The sequence below is a fragment of the Syngnathus typhle genome, linkage group LG15, assembly GCF_033458585.1.
Source record: "Syngnathus typhle isolate RoL2023-S1 ecotype Sweden linkage group LG15, RoL_Styp_1.0, whole genome shotgun sequence".
Lineage (NCBI taxonomy): Eukaryota > Metazoa > Chordata > Actinopteri > Syngnathiformes > Syngnathidae > Syngnathus > Syngnathus typhle.
The window spans coordinates 4,461,484-4,484,035 of NC_083752.1; the positions used below are offsets into that span (position 1 = coordinate 4,461,484).

Genomic DNA, 22,552 nt, shown 5'->3' on the forward strand with positions numbered 1-22,552 from the left:
AATAAGCAGAGAGCACCATCATCAACGGCGTTGCCTGCAGGGCTGTCGGCAGATGCTTTCATTTAAATGGCTTGCCTCGTTGTAGTTCTCCTTCGCACAGTTCGATACCCTTGCCATTAGCACATGAAGCGGCTCACGGGGAAACCGAACCACTATGATCTTGATGCCCACACGCTAAAATGTGTCCAAAAGCACAGACTGTCCTCAATGTGGGCGTTTTCTGCTCTTTCACAAAAGTGAGAATTTGAAAGGTGATGTTACTATTCTGGATTAGCAAGGTTTTGTATTTGGGGGGGGGGGGGAAAAAAAATTGTGAATTTGAATGAGATGTATGGGGTTGTCAGCTTCGGGCCCTACACTTGAGAGTTGTTGTTATCTATGCTAGCGTGAGCCTTGGGGATTTTCAGCAGCTAATTACAATGTATAGTAACTGGCTGTCTTGGGATTTGGGGGTGTGCATGTTGGGGGGGAGCAAATCATGCGTGGAATAGGTTAGCTTATCTACCTATGGACGTATGGCTCATAAAGATCTCCAGTTGTTGTCGAAATATCTTATTTGGAGATGTGCAAAAAAAAAAACATTTTTTATTTGTGTGTGTGAAATGCAATTTTTAGCACTCATTTTTAATTTCCCAGTGTGGGATAAATACATTTTCTCTTTAAGTTCTGACCTCCCCGCTTCATTGTTGCTTCCTTTTTATGCTCTTCACTCCAGTATCTAATGTGAGGGAGTCACAACAGTTTATTGACCTTTTAAAGTGTGCTTCTATCGGAGCCCTATGCGTGGCCCATTATCATCTCGGTTAGGCTGGATGAGAGGAAAACCAATGGCAATCAAATGTTGAGGATGTGCAACCAACAATATTTTATATTATAAGAGTTATATAAAAACAATTGAGTTATATAAAAAAAAAAATCAATTCAGAAGTATTTTTATTTTGGTGGATTGCAGAATGAAACCATCTTTTTCTTTTTTTAGCCCCGTAATTGGGTCATTATTGTACAGTGTGTGCTAGTTTAAGAGTGGTTACATGGCATTTGTGAATGGAAGTTTTATTCACATGTCAATGTATTGATCTGGCCCTAACTTGGATTGATCACTGCTTTGCCTCCGTTAAAATGGCTGCGAGCGTGCCTTTTCCTGAATGGACAGATGTTTGAGCACCTGCTGATTCAAAAGTCTGCTTCAGTGGAAATAAAATGTTTGGGGGAGCTGAATAAAGCAGCAAATGAAGTGTAAGAGGCGTTTTTGAAGTTTAGGTTTATCCCCGAGAGCCTCATTAGGAGTAGCTGAAGCGGCAGTTTACAGGATAGATGTTGCTACTTTTACTAGCTCTCATATTACTGCTGTAAAAAAAAAAAAAAGATGATGAGCATTGTAAAAAGGTCGGTGATGTACAGATAGACTTTCATAAAGGATTTTAATTTCCCAAGTGTCGCCTGCTGATTGATGACCATCTGACTGTGACATGTAATAGCCCATGTTAGTCATTCAACACTCACATAGCATCTGTTAGGTCACTAATGCACAAAGAAGGCCAAATGACCTCTTATGGTTGACCTTCTTGGACAGTGGAGCCAATGAAGTCGAATTTAATCGAAAAAAAAGTTCATAATTACCCCTTGATGACCCAAGACTATCAAAGCACTACTTTTATCTAAATGACCATGGCCAATCAGAGGCGGGTCCCACCCTTGACTAGCTCTGATTGGTTGACACCATAATGTGTTTGACGAATGAAAGAATGAGACTTTGATGCTTTGTGAGTTGACAAGTTGGTTGGGGTGATTTATTTTTTCAATTGCACCGTTGTGAAATTAGAGCGCCTGCTTGGCCTAATTTGTCCCAGTCTAGAGCCCTGCCAATGATTTAGATCAATTTCAATCAACATAACTTGTATGTTTTTGGAATGTGGGAGCAAGCTGGAGAACCTGGAAAACCCGATGCAAGCGTGGGAAGAACAGCAAAGGCCACACAAAGCCGGAGCGGTGAGAAAAACATGCTAAGAACTATTTTAATATGCTGCCAGTCATGATGACTTTAAATTGTATAATATTAATTTGTGACATTGGGAATAAATGCTAATGACTACAAGTTGGTTTGACCTTAAAGGTTCTCCTGAATTTTTAGAGCTGTTGATCAACTCTGATTTTCTTTTTTTTTTAAGACTTGCTTACACAATTATCTCCTAGAACAGGGGTCACCAACCTTTTTGAAGTTGGGAGCTACTTCAAGGGCACCGAATAATGCAAAGGGCGACCACTTTGATAATACACTTCTGAAATAACAAAGTTACACAGTGTATCTTTAATTTTATATTTTTATTAATGATATTCTATGTGAAGACACTGAACATTAATGTTAGTGGGAAGCCTGGCATTGCATGCTCTTCACCAGTGTACTGTAAACTATTTTTAGAACTGGCCTATGGCCGACTGATGTGGTCGCTGCGGGCGACTGATGTGGTCGCCGCGGGCGACCTGGTGCCCGCGGGCACCGGACTGGTGACCCCTGTCCCAGAACAATGTTCAAAAACATGTTTTCTGTACAGTACATGTGTGTGGGGGTATCTCGACATGCCTCCACACTGAGATTGACTTAGCTGCTCACACAATGTTGGCTGGCTGCAGGATATGATATAATCTCGGTCCTCCTTGGAGAATGTTGCTGAGCGAGGCAGCACAGCTCACTGAGCGGAACGACGATATTTCGAAAGTGTGCTTTTGGATTTTTGTGAACGTCTGAATACTTATGAACCAATGACAGGCACCAAGTAGGAAGTCACATGTCCTTTGGTTTGCGGCCTTTCTCACACACTCTATAGTGACATTAAAGTAGCATTTGTGTTTGTACTTTGGAGATTAGATTGTTTAGTAGTTGGTGAAATAAAATGATGATTGGGTTCCAGAAGAAGGCATTTTTTTCTTTCGTTTTTCCTTATTGTAGCCTCACAGCATTAACAAAACGTCAATCGATCTGTTTGTCTCGGAACATGCGTAGTTGTTTTTTATTTTTTAGTAATCATATTAATGACATTTGTTTTCGAAATTAAAAATCTCCACTGAGTGGAAAAGTGACTTTGATTATTGTGGATTTGATCAAATTCCATTGACTGTGCTGTGTCAACATCCTTTTTTTCCCCCCTTTCTGCATCTTGTTAGGGATTTACAGTATTTTATTTGAGTTTGACTCGTGGTTTTGTGATGTGTAGCAGGGTGCTTGACACTTTTGACAGCTTGTGTTGTCCCAGTGGTACCGAAAGAACTCGATCCCTGTCAGCATTGAAAGCGGCAGTGTGAAAAGGGGCAAGGGTGTCCTGACTTGAAGTGCATCTTTTCAAAAATGTTGCTGTTGTTTACATTTGTAGTGATTGTCAAGTGCCAAGTATTTATATCTGTATTGTTTACACCTATAGTATTTTATGATTTTTTTTTAATATCTAAGTACAATGAACTTAAATACCATTCGTAAAATCGGTGACATTGTTTTTCTGCCCCTACCTTTGTGTCATCAACATCAACAACCTTGATTTGGTCATTCCAATTTGCAAAATTTCTCTTTCCTTCATATTAGGGAAAAATGCCAACTCTGTATTCCGCTTTCTGACAGATTTTAACTACAACACAGATGGCTACGAAGGGGATGGCGCGGAAGATGGCAAGTCCCAAGATGGCTCGGAGACACTGCCCTATATAGACGAATCCCCCACCATGTCTCCCCAGCTGTGCACACCTCAAGGACCAGACGGAGTAATGGTCTCCCCCACACCACTGGAGGGTCTTCTTCCTGGGGTAGGAGAACACACACACATGCTTGACATGTTGTCACACAATAAAATAATCTACTTGAGGCCATTCCTCAGCATTGTTTATTTATTTATTATTATCATTACAAGTGTCACATTGGATTTATTCACTCCGGTGTGCTGTCAATCGTTTCTTCCGGAAGCAAAGCGCCGGATCTTGACCCTGCGTAATTGTTGGCAATTAGCCACATTAGTTGGAGTGCCTGTAGCACACTGCAGGTGGCTCTTTCAGATCAGCAGGAAATAAGCGGCCATGCAGATGGGGATTGAAGCCTGCAAGCAGATTTGGCAGTTCATTTCCACTTGACTGACTTGAGACATTTGAGTGTTTTTAACCATTTTATGACTTAAGTAGAAAATTATATTTGTGTTTCTAATCAACATTATCACGTCAACAGGCATTTTATTTTATATTGATTGAGCAAGTAGTATTGATTTCTTTTTCTATTGAGCGTGCTTTCCCAATCATGCTTTGCAGTTCATTCTTGAATCTGTGCCGCCACCTTGTGGCCTGATGTGGTAATAGCGGGCAAGAAGACACGTCAACGGAAGAGATTTATGTGCAACTTTGGAAAGGAAAATAACGAGATAAATTAGAATTTCTTGATCATTTCCAAATGAGGTTTGGGACCAATCGAGAATAAATGTTGAAGATTTAAGTTTGTGAGTTTGGGCAATCTATGGGGAAGCTGGCAGAGCAATAAGTGGATGTCACTTCCTGTATGCATGCTGAGAGTTTCTGGTAAATGGACAGTGTTCATTCACAAATGCATTTGCTTTGGCCTCAACACATCTTTAGGTCACTTATAATATTATAAGATCTCCCACTAGCTGTGTGGAATGTTACTTATTGACTTGCTGGGGTGTGTGACCTGTGAGGGAAATAACAGTAACAGGCAAGAATGCAGAGGAGAGTGAAACTGCTGGAACGATGAGGAAGTGGCCTTTTTGCCTGACGAGACTGAAGAAACAAGAATTGTTCCTCTGAGTGAAGCAGCAGTTGAAACAAAACCACCTCTGCAGCCATCAAGGAAGTGAAGGGATCTGTTCCGTCGTGAGGGGAGGGGAGGGCAAGCAGTCAGAACTCATCGACCGTAGTGGAACAGTGGCACCGCACACATGCACACCAGGAAGCCCGGCAGAGGAAGGGGGTGGGGTTGAGTAGGCGGGGTCATTTGTCTTTCACTCTCGCCGTCCAGACGACTTGCTCGGAGTGAAAACACTGATGTGTTCAGGCAGGCCCTGTTGAAGGCAAAAAGACAGGCAGAAAGAGGAAAATCTCAGAAAGAAACATGGAGGAGGAAGAGGAGGAGGTGCTGTGCTATCTGGACAGGGTGCTGGAGGAGGAGGTGTTTGAATATGGAGATGGGGAACTGGAGCCCATCACTCCCGTACACAGGCAGTTCAAGGTGAGGCATGCTTGCCAGCCTGGTTATTTATGATGACACCAAGTCATCTATTTTGTTATTTCTATGGCGGGTGCTGCAACGTGGACCTTGGAAACAACTACATGTGTGTGACGTTGCGGCCCGGCCTGATGAGGCGGCACATGCAAGCTTTTTATTTATTTATTTTCTATAAGAAGCTGATGTGAAAAGCGTCACTGTAAAGCAGGTTGTTGTGGAAATGGAGTCGCATGTATTTCTCGCGTTCTTACCACACAGTGCTTGTCTTTGTGAAGCTGAGGGGAAAATATTCCCGCTGTTGGCTTGGGGAAAAAAAAAATACTTCCTGTCTTTTCTCATCTTGCTGCCACATGCTTGTCACCAAAAGATTGACCTTTACACATCTAGAGTCTTTTTAAGACATCATGTAAGGAAAAAACTCTTGGTATTGGTTAACAGGTGACTTTTTACATTTGAGAGGACCGTGCGAGATTTGAGCTGCAAATGGTTTTCGTCCGGTCAAGTCATGAACCACTTTTGTGGAAGTTCGACCACATTAAAAAAAAAAAAAGTCTGAAAAAGAAAAAAAATGCATTTGTCGGTTTAATCCAGTGGTTCTCAAAATGTTGAAGCCACCACCAACCACCAATAAAAGTGCAGTCCATACAAATGTTTCAAAACAAAAAAAATATGCAAATTAAATACAGATGTATTTTACTAAAATGTTAAAATAAATTGTGCACAATTTGAACATTTCATCCAGACCTCAGCACCAACTTAATGAAAGTGTTTTTTTTTTTTTTTGCATGGGACCTTTCATCTTTTATTATCACACCGATATTGTGTGGATGGACCTATGTTAATGATTAATCTTAATCTTTATTGCTCTTTGTCCTCTATTGAGTACATATGTGAACAACTGTCTAATTAGATATGACCATGAACCCTGACTAACCTCCTGGAAGTCATTCGACCTATCTCGAAATATGAATGCTTTTAGTTGAGCATTAGAAATAAGTCCTGGGTGCAAATATCTTTAAAAAGCATCATTGCATTTCATGTCAGATTAATGTATTTTTTTTCCTGCTCGACAGGGAGACATTGAGAAAGGACTAGAGATGAAGAAACTGGTGCTGTCTGGTTTCTTGGCCAGTGAGGAGATCTACATTAACCAACTGGAGGCCTTGCTATTGGTAAAATACATATTCAAAACAGTTCTGGATCATTTTGTTGAGCATGAGGAAGGAAGACTGTTATATTGGGTTGAGAGCGTCCCAATGCAAAGTCACATGACCTCATTGTTACGTGACACCAGTCAAACTGATCTCTGTGTTGTCCATATGCAGCCAATGCGTCCCCTGAAAGCCACAGCCACCACCTCGCAGCCCGTCCTTACCATCCAGCAGGTGGAGACCATCTTCTACAAAATCCAGGACATCTTTGAAATCCACAAGGAGTTCTACGACGCGCTCTTGCCCAACATCCGACAGTGGGATGAGAAGGTCACTGTAGGCCATCTGTTCCAGAAACTGGTGAGTGACCCAAGGGAGTTTGTTTGCGCTCATGTAAATAAGGGCCGAGTGGTTTGTTGGGAATCAATCCTGACTGTAATTTAAATAGTCGTTATGTTTGTGTGTAGGCACCGGCATCTTGATGTTCTATGCAGGAAATAAGAATCATTAGTGTTTTTATTTATCATTTGTATGCATGTGTTGACAGTGATGCTAATGGTTGATAATGATGATTATTGGAGGACCAAAACTAATCTCAAAACAAAAAATAAATTCTGCATTTATTTCCACCTTTATATTTATTTTTTAATTTTGTTTTATGAATTTTAATGTATTATATATTTTCTTTTCTATTTCCTTTTTTTCAAATGAACGTTTTCAATTCTATTTTTTTATCATCATTTTGACTTTCACCTTTAATTTGGCGTTTGGGCAATTGTGGTCTTAAAATGCAGAAGGAAATGTTATCTTATCATACCAACTCAGTTATTTTTATGTCAGCAATTATACTCAAGGTTTAGTTGAGCAAATTATGCTAACTGTGAAACTCAGATGCTGATTCCCAGTAATACTAATTATTTCATTGGTGTAATTATCCTCTGAAATGTTGAGCGTTTCTGCATATCAAGTAATACTGCATTCACACTATGAACTTCTACATCCGGGCCACCAAGTGTCGTCAATTCCCATCTGTGCTGTGTGCATGGACGCACAGTATCATGTAGCGACGTGTAGCATTTAGCCACAGTACAGACGGCCGAGTCATTAATTGGCCCATTCCTCACTTCTGCTCATCAGTAGCGTGCCCTCGGAGCACAAAGGGGCAACATTAATGTCACTTGTTCAAAAAAAACAAAAAAACTTTTCTTATTGCAATGTGATGAAGTGCATCCAAGAGGAAAGAAAATCAGCTGCGTCAGAATTGACACCATGAAGTAACTGTATGATGTCATACAGTATTATTTTTTTGTTTTCATTGAACAATAGGAACCAAACGTCCCATTCCCTTAAATTGTTTGATTTTCTGCAGGCCAGCCAACTGGGAGTGTACAAAGCCTTTGTGGACAATTATAAGGTGGCATTGGAGACAGCAGAGAAATGTAGCCAGGCCAACAGTCAGTTCCAAAAAATATCTGAGGTATGTTGTTATACGCATTAGATGTTAGCGTCAGTCATCCTACCGAGAAAGGTCAAAAATCATTCTGACGTTTTTTTTTTTTCTTCTAGAATCTGAAAGTAAAAGGTCCTAAAGACTCAAAAGATTGTACTTCAACAGTCACAATGGAAGGTAAATGTCGTGTGAAACCATTTGGTCCAATTTGCCGCTTTAAGATTTCAGTCCTGCCGCTTCCTAATTGTGTATGCAGTGGAGGCTTGGGGGAGCGCACACACACACACATACACACTTGCACTCGGTGTCTGGAAAAGTCGGCAGTATGCAAGAGGATGTATTGAGCAGAGGAGACGATGGAGGTGTTTCTGGTTCTCAGACTGTGTTGTAACTGCACGTACGGTAAAGATTGAATATTTTTAACGAGGGAGTGTTTTGTCATTTTGCGTGCATGTTGAGAGATTGACTTCATTTAATGTCTGCTTCCGAGCTTACAGATATTGATTACCGCATCTGCAATGTGATGCTTTATAGAGCCATGTTTACATTTGTTGTTTTTGTGCTAATTGAAAATATTGTGTTCTGTTGGTGTCATTTTGTGGGATCATTGGTGTCAAGGAACTACGTTAAAATCGGTGGAAGAACTTCATTTAGACAAAAGCGATGCTTTGCCGCCATCTTGTGGCATCTTTTAAATGAACTGGGAGTTAAGGAGCTTGGTTTAGACAAAAGTAGTGCTTTGGTACCACTGTTTTGGGGGTGGTGTGGGGTAGTCAAATACCATGAAGCATCCTTGTACTTGTGATGACTACAAATGCTCACTCACTCGCCAGCTCACTCGCTCTACAAACCTTTGAAGGAGACTGCACGTGGTTCTTCAAAGATCATCAGCTAGGAATTTGAAAAAAAAAAATCCTTTGGGCTTCTTACTGGAGCTTGAATGTGATTTGCATATATGTCTGAGCATGCATTAACATGTATATATTAATATGGCAGAAGATTTGATCGTGGTCCCGGTTGGTTTTCAACGCTCTCATATGTCAGAGGAGAAGAAAGGAGAGCGAAGGAAATGGCGAGGCAGATTATCTCTAGCGCTGAGATGTTTATTGGTCGTAAAAGAGGAACTAACCATATTGAACACAAATGGTGATGCAGTTGTAGACAGACAATGTAACAGTCATGTATTCTTTATCCTCCGTGAAGAACGTTAATGTCGTACTGATGAGCTGTTAAGACAATTTTCGCTGTGTAGAATTTCCCGCGATGGTACAGGCTTACCTAATATTGTGGCTGGCGAGTCCGCTTCTTTGTGTTTTTCTGCGGGAGGTTCTCACCTTGAGCGGCTGCTCTTCACACTACCTTAACAGCAAAACGGATCCTGCGTCAGGCAGCCCAAGTGTGCGTTTTGTGTGTACCTATGTGAGTGTTGTGTAGATGTGCACTGCATTTTCCCTTTTTTTCCACTCCATCGGATGTGTTGATCTCATCATAAATCTTTTCGTTTGCTTTCTTTCAAAGTAACCGGGTCAAGTGTGAAAGGGACACTTGAGCGTGACATCACTTGTTGATAAGATGAATGTGACCTTTGATTTCTTCTCTCCATACAGCTCTTCTTTATAAACCCATTGACCGTGTGACAAGGAGCACCTTAGTTCTTCATGTGAGTACACCATACTCATTTACTATTAACTATCTTAAACAGTTCTTTTTGTCAGATAAGGAAGATTTAACCTACTACTTCCTGTAGCCTTTCTCAAAAGCACCACAAAATACAGGAAGTAGCCGAAACATGTAAAATTGGTCAAATTTCCCCTGTATGAGAAAAAGAACGATTACCAAATCCAATTTATTACAATTCGATGCCAAAATACATGTACCGTATTTTCCGCACTATAAGGCGGACCGGATTATAAGGCGCACCTTCAATAAATGGCCCATTTGAAAACATTGTCCATATATAAGATATAGACATTTGGCCCGCGGGTTGGACTTTGGACACGCCTGCTGTAGTGGCTCAATATTGGTCCATATATAAGGCACACCTGATTATAAGGCGCACTGTCGGCTTTTAAGAAAATTTGAGGTTTTTAGGTGCGCCTTATAGTGCGGAAAATACAGTACATTGATTTTTTTTTTTCTTTATAACTACACAAAACATGTGGGCGTGGCTATCATTTCAAAATGCACCACTCACATCTTAAAGGTTTATTTGTGTTTATTGTGTGTGTTTGTTTCTTCCGAAGTCATAGTTTTGTCATTCAAGCAAACTAGGAAGACACGCCGGCAGCAATTTATAACCAGACGGCCTATCAGCATTCCGTCGGCATCTTCTGTCACCCCCTTATGTACTGATGAAAATCGGCTTGAACAACAGCAAGGAAATTACACTTACTGAGATGACTTCACAATTTAGAACTGCCACATTTGTGTTGTGAAGGAGATAGAAAATGTGAAAAGAGCCCAAGGTGACTCTCTTTTTCTAACCTATTTTGCGTATGCACTGCAGGACCTGCTGAAACACACCCCAAAGGACCATCCAGATTTCCCTCTTCTGCAGGACGCTTTGCGGATATCTCAGAATTTCCTCTCCTCCATCAACGAGGAGCTTGACCCCCGCAGGACCGCTGTCACCACACCCAAAGGAGAGGTGAGTTTTTTTTTCCCCCCTCAATGAGCTTTCAAGTTGGATATTATTGTTCATCACGTTGAATGTCATGTTTTGTTCAGGCTCGTCAGCTGGTGAAGGATGGCTTCCTTGTGGAGATGTCAGAAAGCTCCAGGAAGCTACGACATGTCTTTCTCTTCACTGACCTGCTGCTTTGTGCCAAAATGAAGAAGACCTCTGTTGGGTGAGCATTCCTTTTTTTATTTATAAATATTAAATATTATATTTGCTTAGAGCAGGGGTGCATTTTTTATTTTACATGTTACATATCTGTTTCTGTCCATCTGCAGTCGTCACCAGCAATATGAGTGCAAGTGGTACATCCCACTTGCAGACTTGACTTTCCAGACACTGGATGAGTCTGACTCTTGCCATAGTATCCAAGTTCTCCCTGAGGATGAGATAGAAGAAATGAAGATGAAGATCTCACTTTTGAAGAATGAGATACAAAAAGAGAAGGTAAAGCTTTGCTCACTCTGTAATAAATTTAAATTAAAATTAAAATTAGTAATAAATGAAAAATAATCTTCAGTTGAAACTATTAAATGATTAAACTTCTGGTTCGTGCCGGGTCATATGGACAAGCACTGGGACTGTAGCAGTAGGAAAAACAGATTTCAAGCCTCGATAAAGTTCCCCTGAAGGGGAGCAGAGAGAGTTCCCGTTATCTCACTTGCATGGTGCTAAAAGTCTCCCACTCAGGGCACACGGAGCAACCACGTCTGCTATTTCCAGCTAGCCAGAAGAGTGACACATCTAATAGCACACTGGTTGACTCACAGTTTCCTGGGAAGGATGCATGTATTCATGTTTCTAAATAACATAATTAGCGGTTATATTTTAGACATTCAAAGGCGTTCCTGTAAAATAGGAAAAGGCCACTTCAGGCTGATAAGAACGGTGATGTTTTAATCCTTTTGGAATCTGAGCAGTTCCTAAACATTCCCAGGCAATCTTCTTCTTCTTTTGTATGGGGAAAAGCTGATTTGTTTTTATTTGGTGGTTGCATTTATTTTTCTTTATTACATAATAATTGTTTATTTTAATCAAGTCTAAAAATGTATTCTTTTTTGGGGGGGTGGGGTTGTTTTAGAAAGCACCAAAGGGTCAGAACCGCGTGGAGCGTCTAAGGAAGAAGATGAACGAACAGGAATCTTGGCTGCTGCTTCACTCCCCCACAATCCCGTTCCGCCTCCACAACAACCATGGCAAGGTACTACTTTTTAATTTTTTAATTTTTCCGCCACTCACATTGGATTGCTGCAGTGCTCCGGTGTAACCACTAGATAGAGACATACCACAAGTTTTGATGCTTATGGTTCTTTTCATGCAGAGCTACCTGTTCCTGCTCTCCTCAGACTATGAGAGGTCAGAATGGCGGGAAAGCATTCAGAAGCTCCAGAAAAAAGGTATCATAAATTCAAATTGCCCTTGACTAAAAAAAAAAAGTGCAACTCCAACTCCATTCTTGTTTTCAGACCTTCAGGCGTGTGTATTAAGTTCGGTAGAGTTGCAGGTCCTGACCATCTCCTGTTTCAAACTCCGAACCGTCCACAACATTCCCGTCACCAGTAATAAAGACGGTAAGACCAGATTCTTGCTTTTTCACCGCTCCCTAGGCCGCCGCAGAAATGTCATGTGACAGAATCGAGTTGCAATATGTTTCTCATCCAGCGGCTGGCGATCACAATGCGGTGCAGTGTGTCAGCGGTGGCTGACATGTTTGTTTTTCTACCTTCTCTGACATTCCTCCTGTATGCCGCAAGTGTTTATGTCTCGACCTAGAATGCACGCAAAATTAAATAATAGCTATGAAATCTCCTAAAACATTTGTCCTGCGACTGAAACAAAAATCAGTTAAAAAAAAAAAAAAATCACAGTCAGAGACTTTGAATTTGCTTCGGCCTTTCTTTGCAGAGTTTGCATGTTGTAGGTGAGTAAAAATTAAACGTGCCGCTTTTATCCCCAGATGAAGAAACTCCAGGCCTGTACGGCTTTCTTCATGTGATTGTTCACTCTGCCAAAGGATTCAAGGAGTCAGCCAGTAAGTCTGCCAGCAAAACAACTTTTTTTCTTCACCACACTTGTCCACACATTCCAGCTGCATGGAATCCTCTCACACATGAGCCCAGTCAATCACTGTGGAGCGCACGTGCTCTTCTCATCAGGCCACGTCGAGGAAGAACACAAACGCAAAGTGGGAGAGTTGTGAGATTTTTGTTTTTCTCAAGACAGCGTAACGAAAAGCTTTAAGAACCAAAAATCATAATTACATCGTTTTTATCTTTGAAATTATAAACGATACTTTCTGTCTTATTTTGCATCCTGTTATCGCGCAAACTCTGGGAATGAGTGTGTGGAGCATTTTGCCAGTGGGGTGTTTCCAAGTGGCTATTTCACATGTCCCAGGAATGGACAGCTGGTATCTCCGTGCACATTGTACCCAGTCTGTCAATCACACGGGAAGTTTAAATACCAAATGCATAACTAGGCAGAGAAAGATGATTTCCACGGTTACCGTGACAACTGCTAATGTAGTAAAGCTTCCTGCGAGAACGTTCCGGGTAATGGATTGAAGCGCGATCTCTTCGGAAAGCCCGTTTGAACCTCAGTCGGTCGGGAGCAAAGAGCTGAGGTGCTTACCAATGAGGAAATATTTGCCGTTGACCATATTAATGTTCTTTGTGTCCTTCGATAACACGTTGAAATAACAATTAACGGGGATCCAGATCCATGTGCGTTGTCAGCAGCAATGTTGTTGAGGAATTTAGCTGGCTGCTGCGGTTTTTGTTGACGTCTCCTTTGGTTCAACTCGAGACATTCCTTTTGTTCGAAAGCCACACTTGCTCCGCTATTAAAGATATCGGAACACGTGAATGTGGTTTGTGGCAACGTGCAAGCTATTATTCCAGTCAGCGAATAGCAGCCACAATTTTTTGATCGTTGAGAAGATGTGATAATCCCGTTAGATGTTCTTCTGATTGTCAAGTCGCACAAATATAAATGAAAATATGCATACTGTACATGTCGCTGTCCCGTGGGCTTTTTATTCAGCCTGGGGTGGAGTTGGCAAACTAGGTCACGGAAGCAGGAGCGAGAAGTCAAATCTCCCAAATAATGATCCCTGTTATTTAAAAACACGACCTGTGAAAGTTTTTTTTCTTTGTGTATGACTGCAAGAGGATGCAAAATTTTATTTAAAAAAAAAAAAAAAAACGTAATTACAATTAAAAAAATTGATTAAAAAGTGCACATGGCCGTCCCGTTCATTAACCCAAATTAAAAAAAATGAATAGAATGAATTAATTATTGATTAGTCTTTACATCATGTGTTGACGCTCGGAGCAATCAAGGCCTTTGTTTAGTCTTGCCGTATTTTAGAATATGACATACCTTGTTACAGGCTAAAGCCATGCTAGCATGGATTGCCATTTTGTGCTATTAATAGTTTCCAATTCAATTATGACTGTTAAGAAAAGCTGCTTATTTGTTTCCCGGGCTGTCAAGTGATTCGGTGGAGCCTTAGTTTGACCCGGCTTTCAACACAACCCAAGGCTAAGATTAGCAATCCCGCATTAGAACTCGCAACAGCCTTCAGTCAAGAGAGATGAAAAAGGATGGGATCCATTAACCCCTGTTTGAAGGGTTCAGCGACCCCATGCAGAGCAATTCATCCCCCCTCCTCAGAGTCAGCCTCGTGTTGACCTGCCAGGGAAATCGAAATTCCAGTTTAGTTTGTCCTACTTTGAGGTAGACACCCAAAAAAATATGACTCTGGCCTTGTTTCAGTTGCATGTCGGAGGCCTAAAAACACATTTTCAAATAGTGAGAAATGTCCATTGACACGTTGGAGCTGTGCACACAAAAGACCTTCTGTTTCCAACCTAATTTCCTGGAATGTGTCTTACAAATTGAATGTGTGCTGGGGATTTTAGGTGTCAGTCAAGCTTCTGGTTCGAAAAGCGTACGACAACAAATCAGTTTATTAAATATCTCCCACGTGGCCGTGCTGAGTTCCCCCTTTCAGTGAACTTCCTTCATATCATCACGACTGATCTTCCTAAAGTAATTATGCCCGCTTTTTAGAATGCTGAGAAAACAAGCAAGGAGAATGAGACCAGATGGGGTTCATTTAATTGTAACATTTTCAAAGTATTTGACCACGTCTACAAGCCCCGCCTCTTAAAGGCACATATAACAATTCATAAAATATTGCGCTTTGTGTTCAAATATTACATTGAGTGTTTTTAAATAAGTGTGCTAAAGATGTGAAAGAAGTAAATCTATTTTTAAAATGCTTTTTATGAAGTCGCTTTATGTCAGATTTTCTCCCGGCAATAAATATGGCTTCAATCGTTCTTGGTAGGCTTGCGGGAGGTTTATGTGAGGTTTCGATACACACCTTCCCTTCCGTCCGGCCGTACATCCTTCGCTCAATCTCGCCAGCTATCATGGCAAAAGGTCGAGCCATACGTCTCACCATCCATCATCATGTCAGGCGGAGTTTAACCCGAGGGAGCAAGTTGAGGTTATGAGACGTATAGACGCTTTACACACGGGCAGCACCTCACCCTGCAAGAAATGCCACAACAGCATTTAAAAAAAAAAAATACATTAACCAATATAATTGCTTCGTGTAAAGGACAAGAGGGGCTGCATCCCAGGAGAATGACTGTCATTAAATGAGTGTGTACACCAAGCGGAAATTGAGGTCTTACAAAATACAATACTGTGACACTTCAAGCTTGATGCAACAAAGCGGACATATTATTTTTGTTTTTTCTTCTGATGAGACTAACAAGTGCATATTTAAAAGTCATTCAAATAATATACTCAAATACAACACCACGTGTCACTTTTAATAGCTCAGTAGTTTTAATACTGTACATTATCATATTGTTAATCTAATTACTGACTATGATCTCATGAGAATATACTGGGTGTAAAAATAAAAGCAATATATTGAGGTCATTATGAACATCATTAAATCATTTTGCATTTCAAGCCTACAAAATATTTTGATGAACAATAATACTAATGATTGACCTATTTGTTTTTCATCTTAGATCTGTACTGCACCCTCGAAGTGGACTCTTTTGGATACTTTGTGAGCAAAGCTAAGACCAGAGTCTTCCTAGACACCGCTGAACCTCAATGGAATGAAGTCAGTGAAAACGACATCAAGTTCTCACCTCTCCGTCCATATTTTCTAAAATGTCCTCGTGTCCCTCACCAGGAGTTTGAGATCGAGTTGGAGGGATCCCAGTTCTTACGAATCCTGTGCTATGAGAAGTGTTACGATAAAAGCATGCTCAACAAGGAAGACAACGAGATAGTGGACAAGATCATGGGCAAAGGGCAAGTTCAGGTAAGAGAGAGAGGAGCCATCGCTCAAATACAGATGCCTGTGTGTCCTCTCGGGGAGATTTCCCAACTAGCTGTCTAGTCTCTTAGCACAACAGCGTGGTTTTGTCGCGGTTGGCCTCTAATTGCCCCAGTTGGAGTCTAAAATATAGTTTAGTCAAACGGGGTTTTCCCCGCCTTCTTGTGAGACATATACCATAAAAACCCCTTCTGGGGGTTCGTAAACCATACGATGGAATCTTAGCGGTTACTCGGACACAAAATGTTTCTTTCATGGATGATGAGTTTTTTTTCGAGCCACCTACAGAATTGCTAGAAGAGTTAAGCACCTCTTATCGATTGTCCATTAACTGAATTAAACGATTAAGCCGGTTATCCGGGAACGAAATAACAAATTTAATCCCAGAATGTAGAAGATGATAATTCAGTTAAACTAGCTCAACGTTTGTTTGTTGCTTCAGAACTTATCGGTTTGACAGCTGAGAAACATTTGAGACTGAAAGTGGGGCAAAATCACTCCCACAGGTTTTATTTTTTTTAAAGGAAAGATTCAACTCCAAAATAGTTGCTGCTTCTCATTAGACATATTTCAGTTTGGAAAATGTCAACAAACTTCTCAGCATTTCCTGTTTTCTTTGTACCGCTCGCGCATAACTTGGGCTCATCTACAAATCCCTAGTACACCTTGTTTACAAACATGACCTTGAGTTTATTCGAGAAGGACTTTACATACACTACCGTTCAAAAGTTTGGGGTCACAAAATTGTTTGGGTGACCCCAAACTTTTGAATGGTAGTGTAAATATTATTATAATAAAATATTATGAATTAAATATTATAAATTATATCTTATATTTGTATAAGATTATATATAATCTATGAATATAAGTATACATATAAGATTTTTTTACACAGATTATATATATCTATAAATAATTATCTAAATAAATATATACACTACCGTTCAAAGGTTTGGGGTCACCCAAACAATTTTGTGACCCCAAACTTTTGAACAGTAGTGTATGTACATCATGAGGATTTATTCAAATTCCGGTGTGACTTCCTCTAAAGCTAAAAAGTTGGTTGAATTTTTCGAGGAAAAAAAATTCCACTGAAAATTTTGAAGCGCGCTCGGGCATAACATCAGCAATTTCACTTTGGTGAATATCAACAGATTGATTCTGTAAGCCTTGTGTGGTATTTTCTTTTCCAAAACAACAGCCAACCACAGCAAGAGAACAGCTTGAAGACAAAAAAAAGAGAATTGTTGAGCAGTTAACACTCCAGTAGCACCACGTTACATTTCCTGCTTATCAAATTTAAGCTTTAGTGCTTTGTGGTTGGTACATTTTTTCTAATCTCTTTTTATATTTATAAAAAAAAAATGTTATAAAAAAAAATATTTAACATTTAGTCCCACCTCATTTGTTATGGCCACCAGACTCGGAGACAAATGTTTCTGGGAACATCCACTTCTAGCCAACAACAGAAGGGGAGGGGGAGTAAATAAATACACCACGTGTTTAAAATGAAGATGGGAGAGAGTGAGTGCCATGTCCCAGACCCTTGAGAGGGTGGGAACAGTGTGGGCTTGATTATACGAGTGGGAAGGTTTTAGAGAAACAACATGATTTATTTACGGAAGATGGGTTTAGATGGTGGTAGAAAAGTGTGCGGATTAAAACTGTGAAATGTTGTCAATCTGATTAAATAACATTAATATCATGACAGACATTTGTCCCGAGTGGAGATACTTTTGACTGTTTGCTTTCTTGGCGAAATCAAGTTTAAAAGGGGCCTTCAATGTTTTGCTTTTCTCTCTCGAGGCCTTCCCAAGCTTGAAGATTAGTGGCTGACCGTAGATGGGCATATTGGGTTGGAAATTCTTTTTTTTTTTTTTGCTTGCTTGCTTCACTTTGAACACGATCTCTTGCGGGATACCTTCAGGCAGCTTTTTGTTTTTTTAAAAATGGTTAAATGGATGACTGTGACAGCCCATGGACAGATAACCTTTGACCTCTGGGGTCTTTGTCTTAATCCTTTCATGAAACACCTCCCGTCCATCCAAACGGCAGATTTTTGGTGAAAGCCTCTCTCCAGGTTGCCAGTCAAAGAAAAGCACTGTCTCCGTTCTGTGATGACTTTGGCATTTTGCCACTCATCTCCCCCTTGAATGTCGGTTCTCCATATCTACCGTGACCTTTCTTGTGAATACAAACTTCACACATATAAAAACTTGAATGGGACTTAACAGAGTGCAGACCACCGCCATGTTAACAAAGCTGGAATCAAATTTAAGAGTGTTTGTTTTTTCGTTTGTTCGTGAGTAGTCTCTCTTGTTTTATCAGTGGGTCAGGCTGGTCCCCTTTAAAAGCTGCCAGTGACCCAAAATTGTCCCGACGAGAAAAAAACGAAATACAAGTTTGAACCCAGTCCATTTCTAACCCCCGAGACATCCCTGGAGTTTGTTTTTATTGCCTTGTATTTAGGTTGCGAGCACCTCTCAGCATCTCTTCAGTTAACGGGCCCCACTAAGCCGTTTCCCGGAGATAATGAGAGCCAGATAAGGCGAGGAAAAGAGAAAGAAGTGGTGAAGTAGTTTTGCTTCTTAAAGGCTCCCCCTCTTGGAAGTGCAGAAGCGGGATAGGGGTGCGCACATTAGCTGACGTTACGGGTGCAAAGGGGTTGTAAAGTCGGTGGTGAGCATCTGTCTGCACTCTCATTCCCACTTAAGTGCCGTCGTCTTCCCCTCGCCGTTAAGCATTAGATGCAAGGATTGACATTTATATGCTTTGTGAAGGCTTTATTGGAGAAAGGGTCGGCGTTTCGGCTAATTGCACATTGTCTTGTGAACTTTTGTCGACAAGCGCGAGATGAGGAGACGATTTCTCAGACCAACTCATAACACCTGATCAGTCGTTCGCGTTTAAGGCTTGCAATTTTGTAATTGTCGATTTAAGGCAGTGCATTTGCATATTTGGAAGTATCTCATGGTGTCATGTCAAGCTGTGATCTGTCATGTTTGCAGCCAACGCAGACGGGAGCTGCAAGCACACACACACGAGCACACAAACAGCTGTCAACAACACTAACGGCTCGGATAATGGACGGTCAGCCTCGCTTCATTCGGACAAAGCTGTGTTGTAAATTATGTCAAATGCAGCCTGCTGTCTATTTGCATGCATGTACCTCCTTTTTCATGGTTTTGTCGCAGGCCGCAACGTAGTCATAGTTTCCGTCAGAAATAAAAAGAAAAGTGAAGACCATTTGCAATTTTAGTAAATGCGCAATTTGTCTTTGCGGGCCAATTGTAATTACACTTACGGGCCACAGTTGGACACCCATGGTGTAAGGTTTGATATTCGTGTATGATTTTTAATCCTTTACCACAAAGCTGCATTGTGCAAACCCCTGACTTGACATTCTTCATCCTGCCAACCTAAAATGAGCACTTTTTGTCTTGAGGGATTTATAGGCCATTTATATAGTACAGTATATCCTTCACTTGTCCTCGTCTTCATTTTGGAGTATTTTGATAGAAGAAAAAAAAGCAATAATTGTGTAGTTGGGCACAAAACTTATTGTTTTTTCTTTTCCCATTTGAGTCAGCAAATGCCATTTTTTATTGGTACAGTACATCGGCCAAGAGTTAAAAAGTCATGTTGAAATCGCATTTCAGAAGCCGCTCTGCATCTGCGGACCCTGTGTAATGCGTTGAAGATGTTATAAAATAAAAAAGACCAAAGCAGCTCTTGCTCCCTGCCTTCTCATTCCCCAGCCATTCATTTGTTTTGCCAACTATTTCAGATTGAAGGACACAATCTCTAAAAAAAAAAAATGGATTGAATCCCAGAGATGTTAAAGGCACGTAATCAGTCCTCATTATAACATTGCATAATCTTCGAAGAGAGATTGACTACAGATGTCTGTTTTGTGAACACGCGCTACGTGGGGATGTAGAAGAGGAAGACAATTGGAATGAGAGCCCCAGATGGTGGCAAATAAGACTATGCGGAGGGTTAGATTGAGAACAAAAGAGCTCATCGGAGCTGGAGAAATGAAATGCTCTCCAGAGAGACTCCTTTTTCATATTCATTGGCGACCTTTTTTATTTTTTGTCTTGCCGAGTCTTTGTGCCAAAGGTAATTGGAAACAGTGGAAAGCGGGGGCCAGCTTAGTCATATTGGCGGCTGTCAAATTCTATGCTCAGATAACACTTAAACCGAATATTACGTTTTCCCTTTAAAAAAAAAGAAAAGAAAATCCCATAGCTATTATTTCAGCTGATAAGAGAACACAAAATAAAAGAGAGAGCCCAAACATTTCTGTGACATTGGTGGAAAGTCACCCGCTTCCTTCCCATCACTAACTTGGCTTTCTCTGCAAGTAGTAAAGCTCATTTCATGCATTTGAGTGCCAACGTGCTGTGAGGCTCAGCTCATGGATTCATCTCCGCTTCGGGTCTGTGAAATCCTTCCTCAGTAGATAGATCAGTGTGTGACCACATACAATACTGTCAGTACTGGCATTTGACATTGGATGATTTTTTTTTTCTTCCTATAATGCTTTCTAGAGATGCACCGATCCGATATCTGGATCGGATATCGGTCCCGATATCAACAAAATAGATGGATCGGGTATCGGAAAATACAGCCGATCTGTGAGCCGATACTTTCCTTAATCTATTGGGACGCGGGCTACGTCATACGCTAGCAGCACGTGTGCCGCATGCCACGAGAGTTTTCTAAACAAACGCAAACATGGAGCGAACGTTCGCTTCTCTTCCCCGGGTTGCTAAGCGGACGTCAAACCCTGCGCGTTCGCTTCTCTTCGGGTTGCTAATGGGACGTCAAAGGCTGCGCGTTCGCTTCTCTCCCGAATGGGGGGGGGGGGGGGGGGGGGATTTGCTGCGGGCCAATAAAAACTGGACCGTTAGTTTGGACACCCCTAATTTAGAGCAAAGAACTGTGTAGTCTGCCTGATGCCATTGCCTTTGGTCTTTTCTGTTCCACATGTAGAGTTATGTAGCTTCTTAAATAAAATCGGAATTATTATTTCAGTGAGTTCAATTATTAAATTGAACTCACTGAAATACAACGACCTAGTCGACTTTAAAACCATCCAACTCATGTACAAAATAAAAAATAATCAATTACCAAACAGTATCCAGAGGTTGTTTGAGTGGAGGGAAAGTACCCATTATTTAAGAGGAACACGTATGTTTAAAAGAGATTTGGTGAGAACAAACTTAAAGTTACATTGTATAACAGTTAGAGGTGTGGAACTATGGAACACCAGCAGTGACGAATTAAAGAACTGTAGTACCTTACCTAAGTTTAAAAAAATGTACAAGGACAAAATATTGACGGGATACCGTAACATGCTGTGAAGTTGTTTAAGTTGCTTTGTATTTTAATGAGAAAATATATGGTATATATATGTATGTATATGTGTATATATGTGTATATATATGTATGTGTATATATATATATATATATGTATGTGTGTATGTATGTATATATATATATATATAAAAAACATACATATATATATATACATATATATATATATATGTATGGTTTTTTTTTCTTTCTTTAATATATTGACTATGGACAAATTCTTGACAGAATTAAATAGAAACATGTAGTTACATGGGGTAGAGTCAGATAAGCTTAGGCTTCCTTCTACTCCCTTTTTGAACAAATATGATTTTACGATAAAGGAAAATTATGATGCAATATCTTTTTTCTTTTATATTCTATTGTATTATGGAGTTATCATTTTTCTGTATTTTTATTTTTTTCTTGTATTTCTTTAATGTTCGAAATAAACGTTTAAAAAAAAATAAAAATCAACCATAATATCGGATCGGTATCGGGTATCGACCGATACGCAAAGCCACGGCATCGGTATCGGTATCGGAACTGAAAAAGTCGGATCGGTGCATCTCTAATGCTTTCTCAATAGATTTCTGCTGTCCTTGACCTTTCAATCATCCATTTCTATACTTACCCCAAGAGGTTGAAAGAAGAGGAATGGAAGTTTGGGTAGTGTAACTAAGAGATAAGTAAGGAGTCACTTAAGATGAGTCATCCCTGACTTCATCATAAAGGAAAAAAAAAATGTCCCCCATTTTTTTCTCTCTCTCTCAATTATTGTCACTACACAACATTTCCTTCAGTGAATATAAAACAGTCAACTGTCACTTAGTATTGGTAGCTGGAGGTGCTGCAGCTGTTCCATTTGGCTTGGTTGACATCTGCTCAGATCTCCTCATGTCATGTTTCTGGCTTCATGGGTGAGTCAGAAGAGACAAACATCCACTTTGGAAGGGTACAAAGTACAAGCTCAGTAAAGGAAAAAAAAGGAAGAGTTGACTTGAGCTCCAGTTGACTTTTTTTTTTTTTCTAATAATAATAATTCTAAATAGCGAGAATTGTTTTCATTTGCAGCTTTTCACTTCTAATTACATCACGATCAAATTCATGAAAATTCCAACTTGCCTGTCGTGCCTGTTGTTTGATCCTGCCTTATGACTTCCTGTCTCCAAAGTCGAGGGTGGCTGAATATCCATTTCCTGCTCAGACTGAGCCGTCCGTCTGCGTCGTACTGCTTCATGTTTACTTTTATCAGAATCCTGGGATACACTTTTGTCCAACTCTGATGCTTAAATGAGATCAAATGAGATTTGGGCTTTTCTATCATAATACG

The 22,552-nt window shown here is 40.4% G+C and overlaps 1 protein-coding gene across 7 annotated transcripts in view; it reads left to right on the plus strand.

The window, feature by feature from the left end:
* abr (ABR activator of RhoGEF and GTPase) overlaps positions 1-22,552 on the plus strand; it is a 46,891-nt gene that overhangs the window by 12,142 nt on the left and 12,197 nt on the right. For 2 of the 7 annotated variants that reach the window (XM_061298614.1, XM_061298616.1), the window contains exons 2-16: positions 3,611-3,792; positions 6,286-6,384; positions 6,538-6,723; positions 7,733-7,840; positions 7,930-7,990; positions 9,421-9,473; positions 10,320-10,460; positions 10,541-10,662; positions 10,769-10,937; positions 11,572-11,691; positions 11,812-11,887; positions 11,957-12,061; positions 12,448-12,522; positions 15,545-15,642; positions 15,715-15,846. In XM_061298614.1, the coding sequence (XP_061154598.1) occupies positions 3,611-3,792; positions 6,286-6,384; positions 6,538-6,723; positions 7,733-7,840; positions 7,930-7,990; positions 9,421-9,473; positions 10,320-10,460; positions 10,541-10,662; positions 10,769-10,937; positions 11,572-11,691; positions 11,812-11,887; positions 11,957-12,061; positions 12,448-12,522; positions 15,545-15,642; positions 15,715-15,846 (1,727 nt within the window). Of the gene's footprint in view, positions 1-1,923; positions 1,990-3,610; positions 3,793-4,982; positions 5,216-6,285; positions 6,385-6,537; positions 6,724-7,732; positions 7,841-7,929; positions 7,991-9,420; positions 9,474-10,319; positions 10,461-10,540; positions 10,663-10,768; positions 10,938-11,571; positions 11,692-11,811; positions 11,888-11,956; positions 12,062-12,447; positions 12,523-15,544; positions 15,643-15,714; positions 15,847-22,552 lie in introns of those variants that run through there. The other 5 variants (XM_061298615.1, XM_061298618.1, XM_061298612.1 and 2 more) reach the window with 4 other exon arrangements.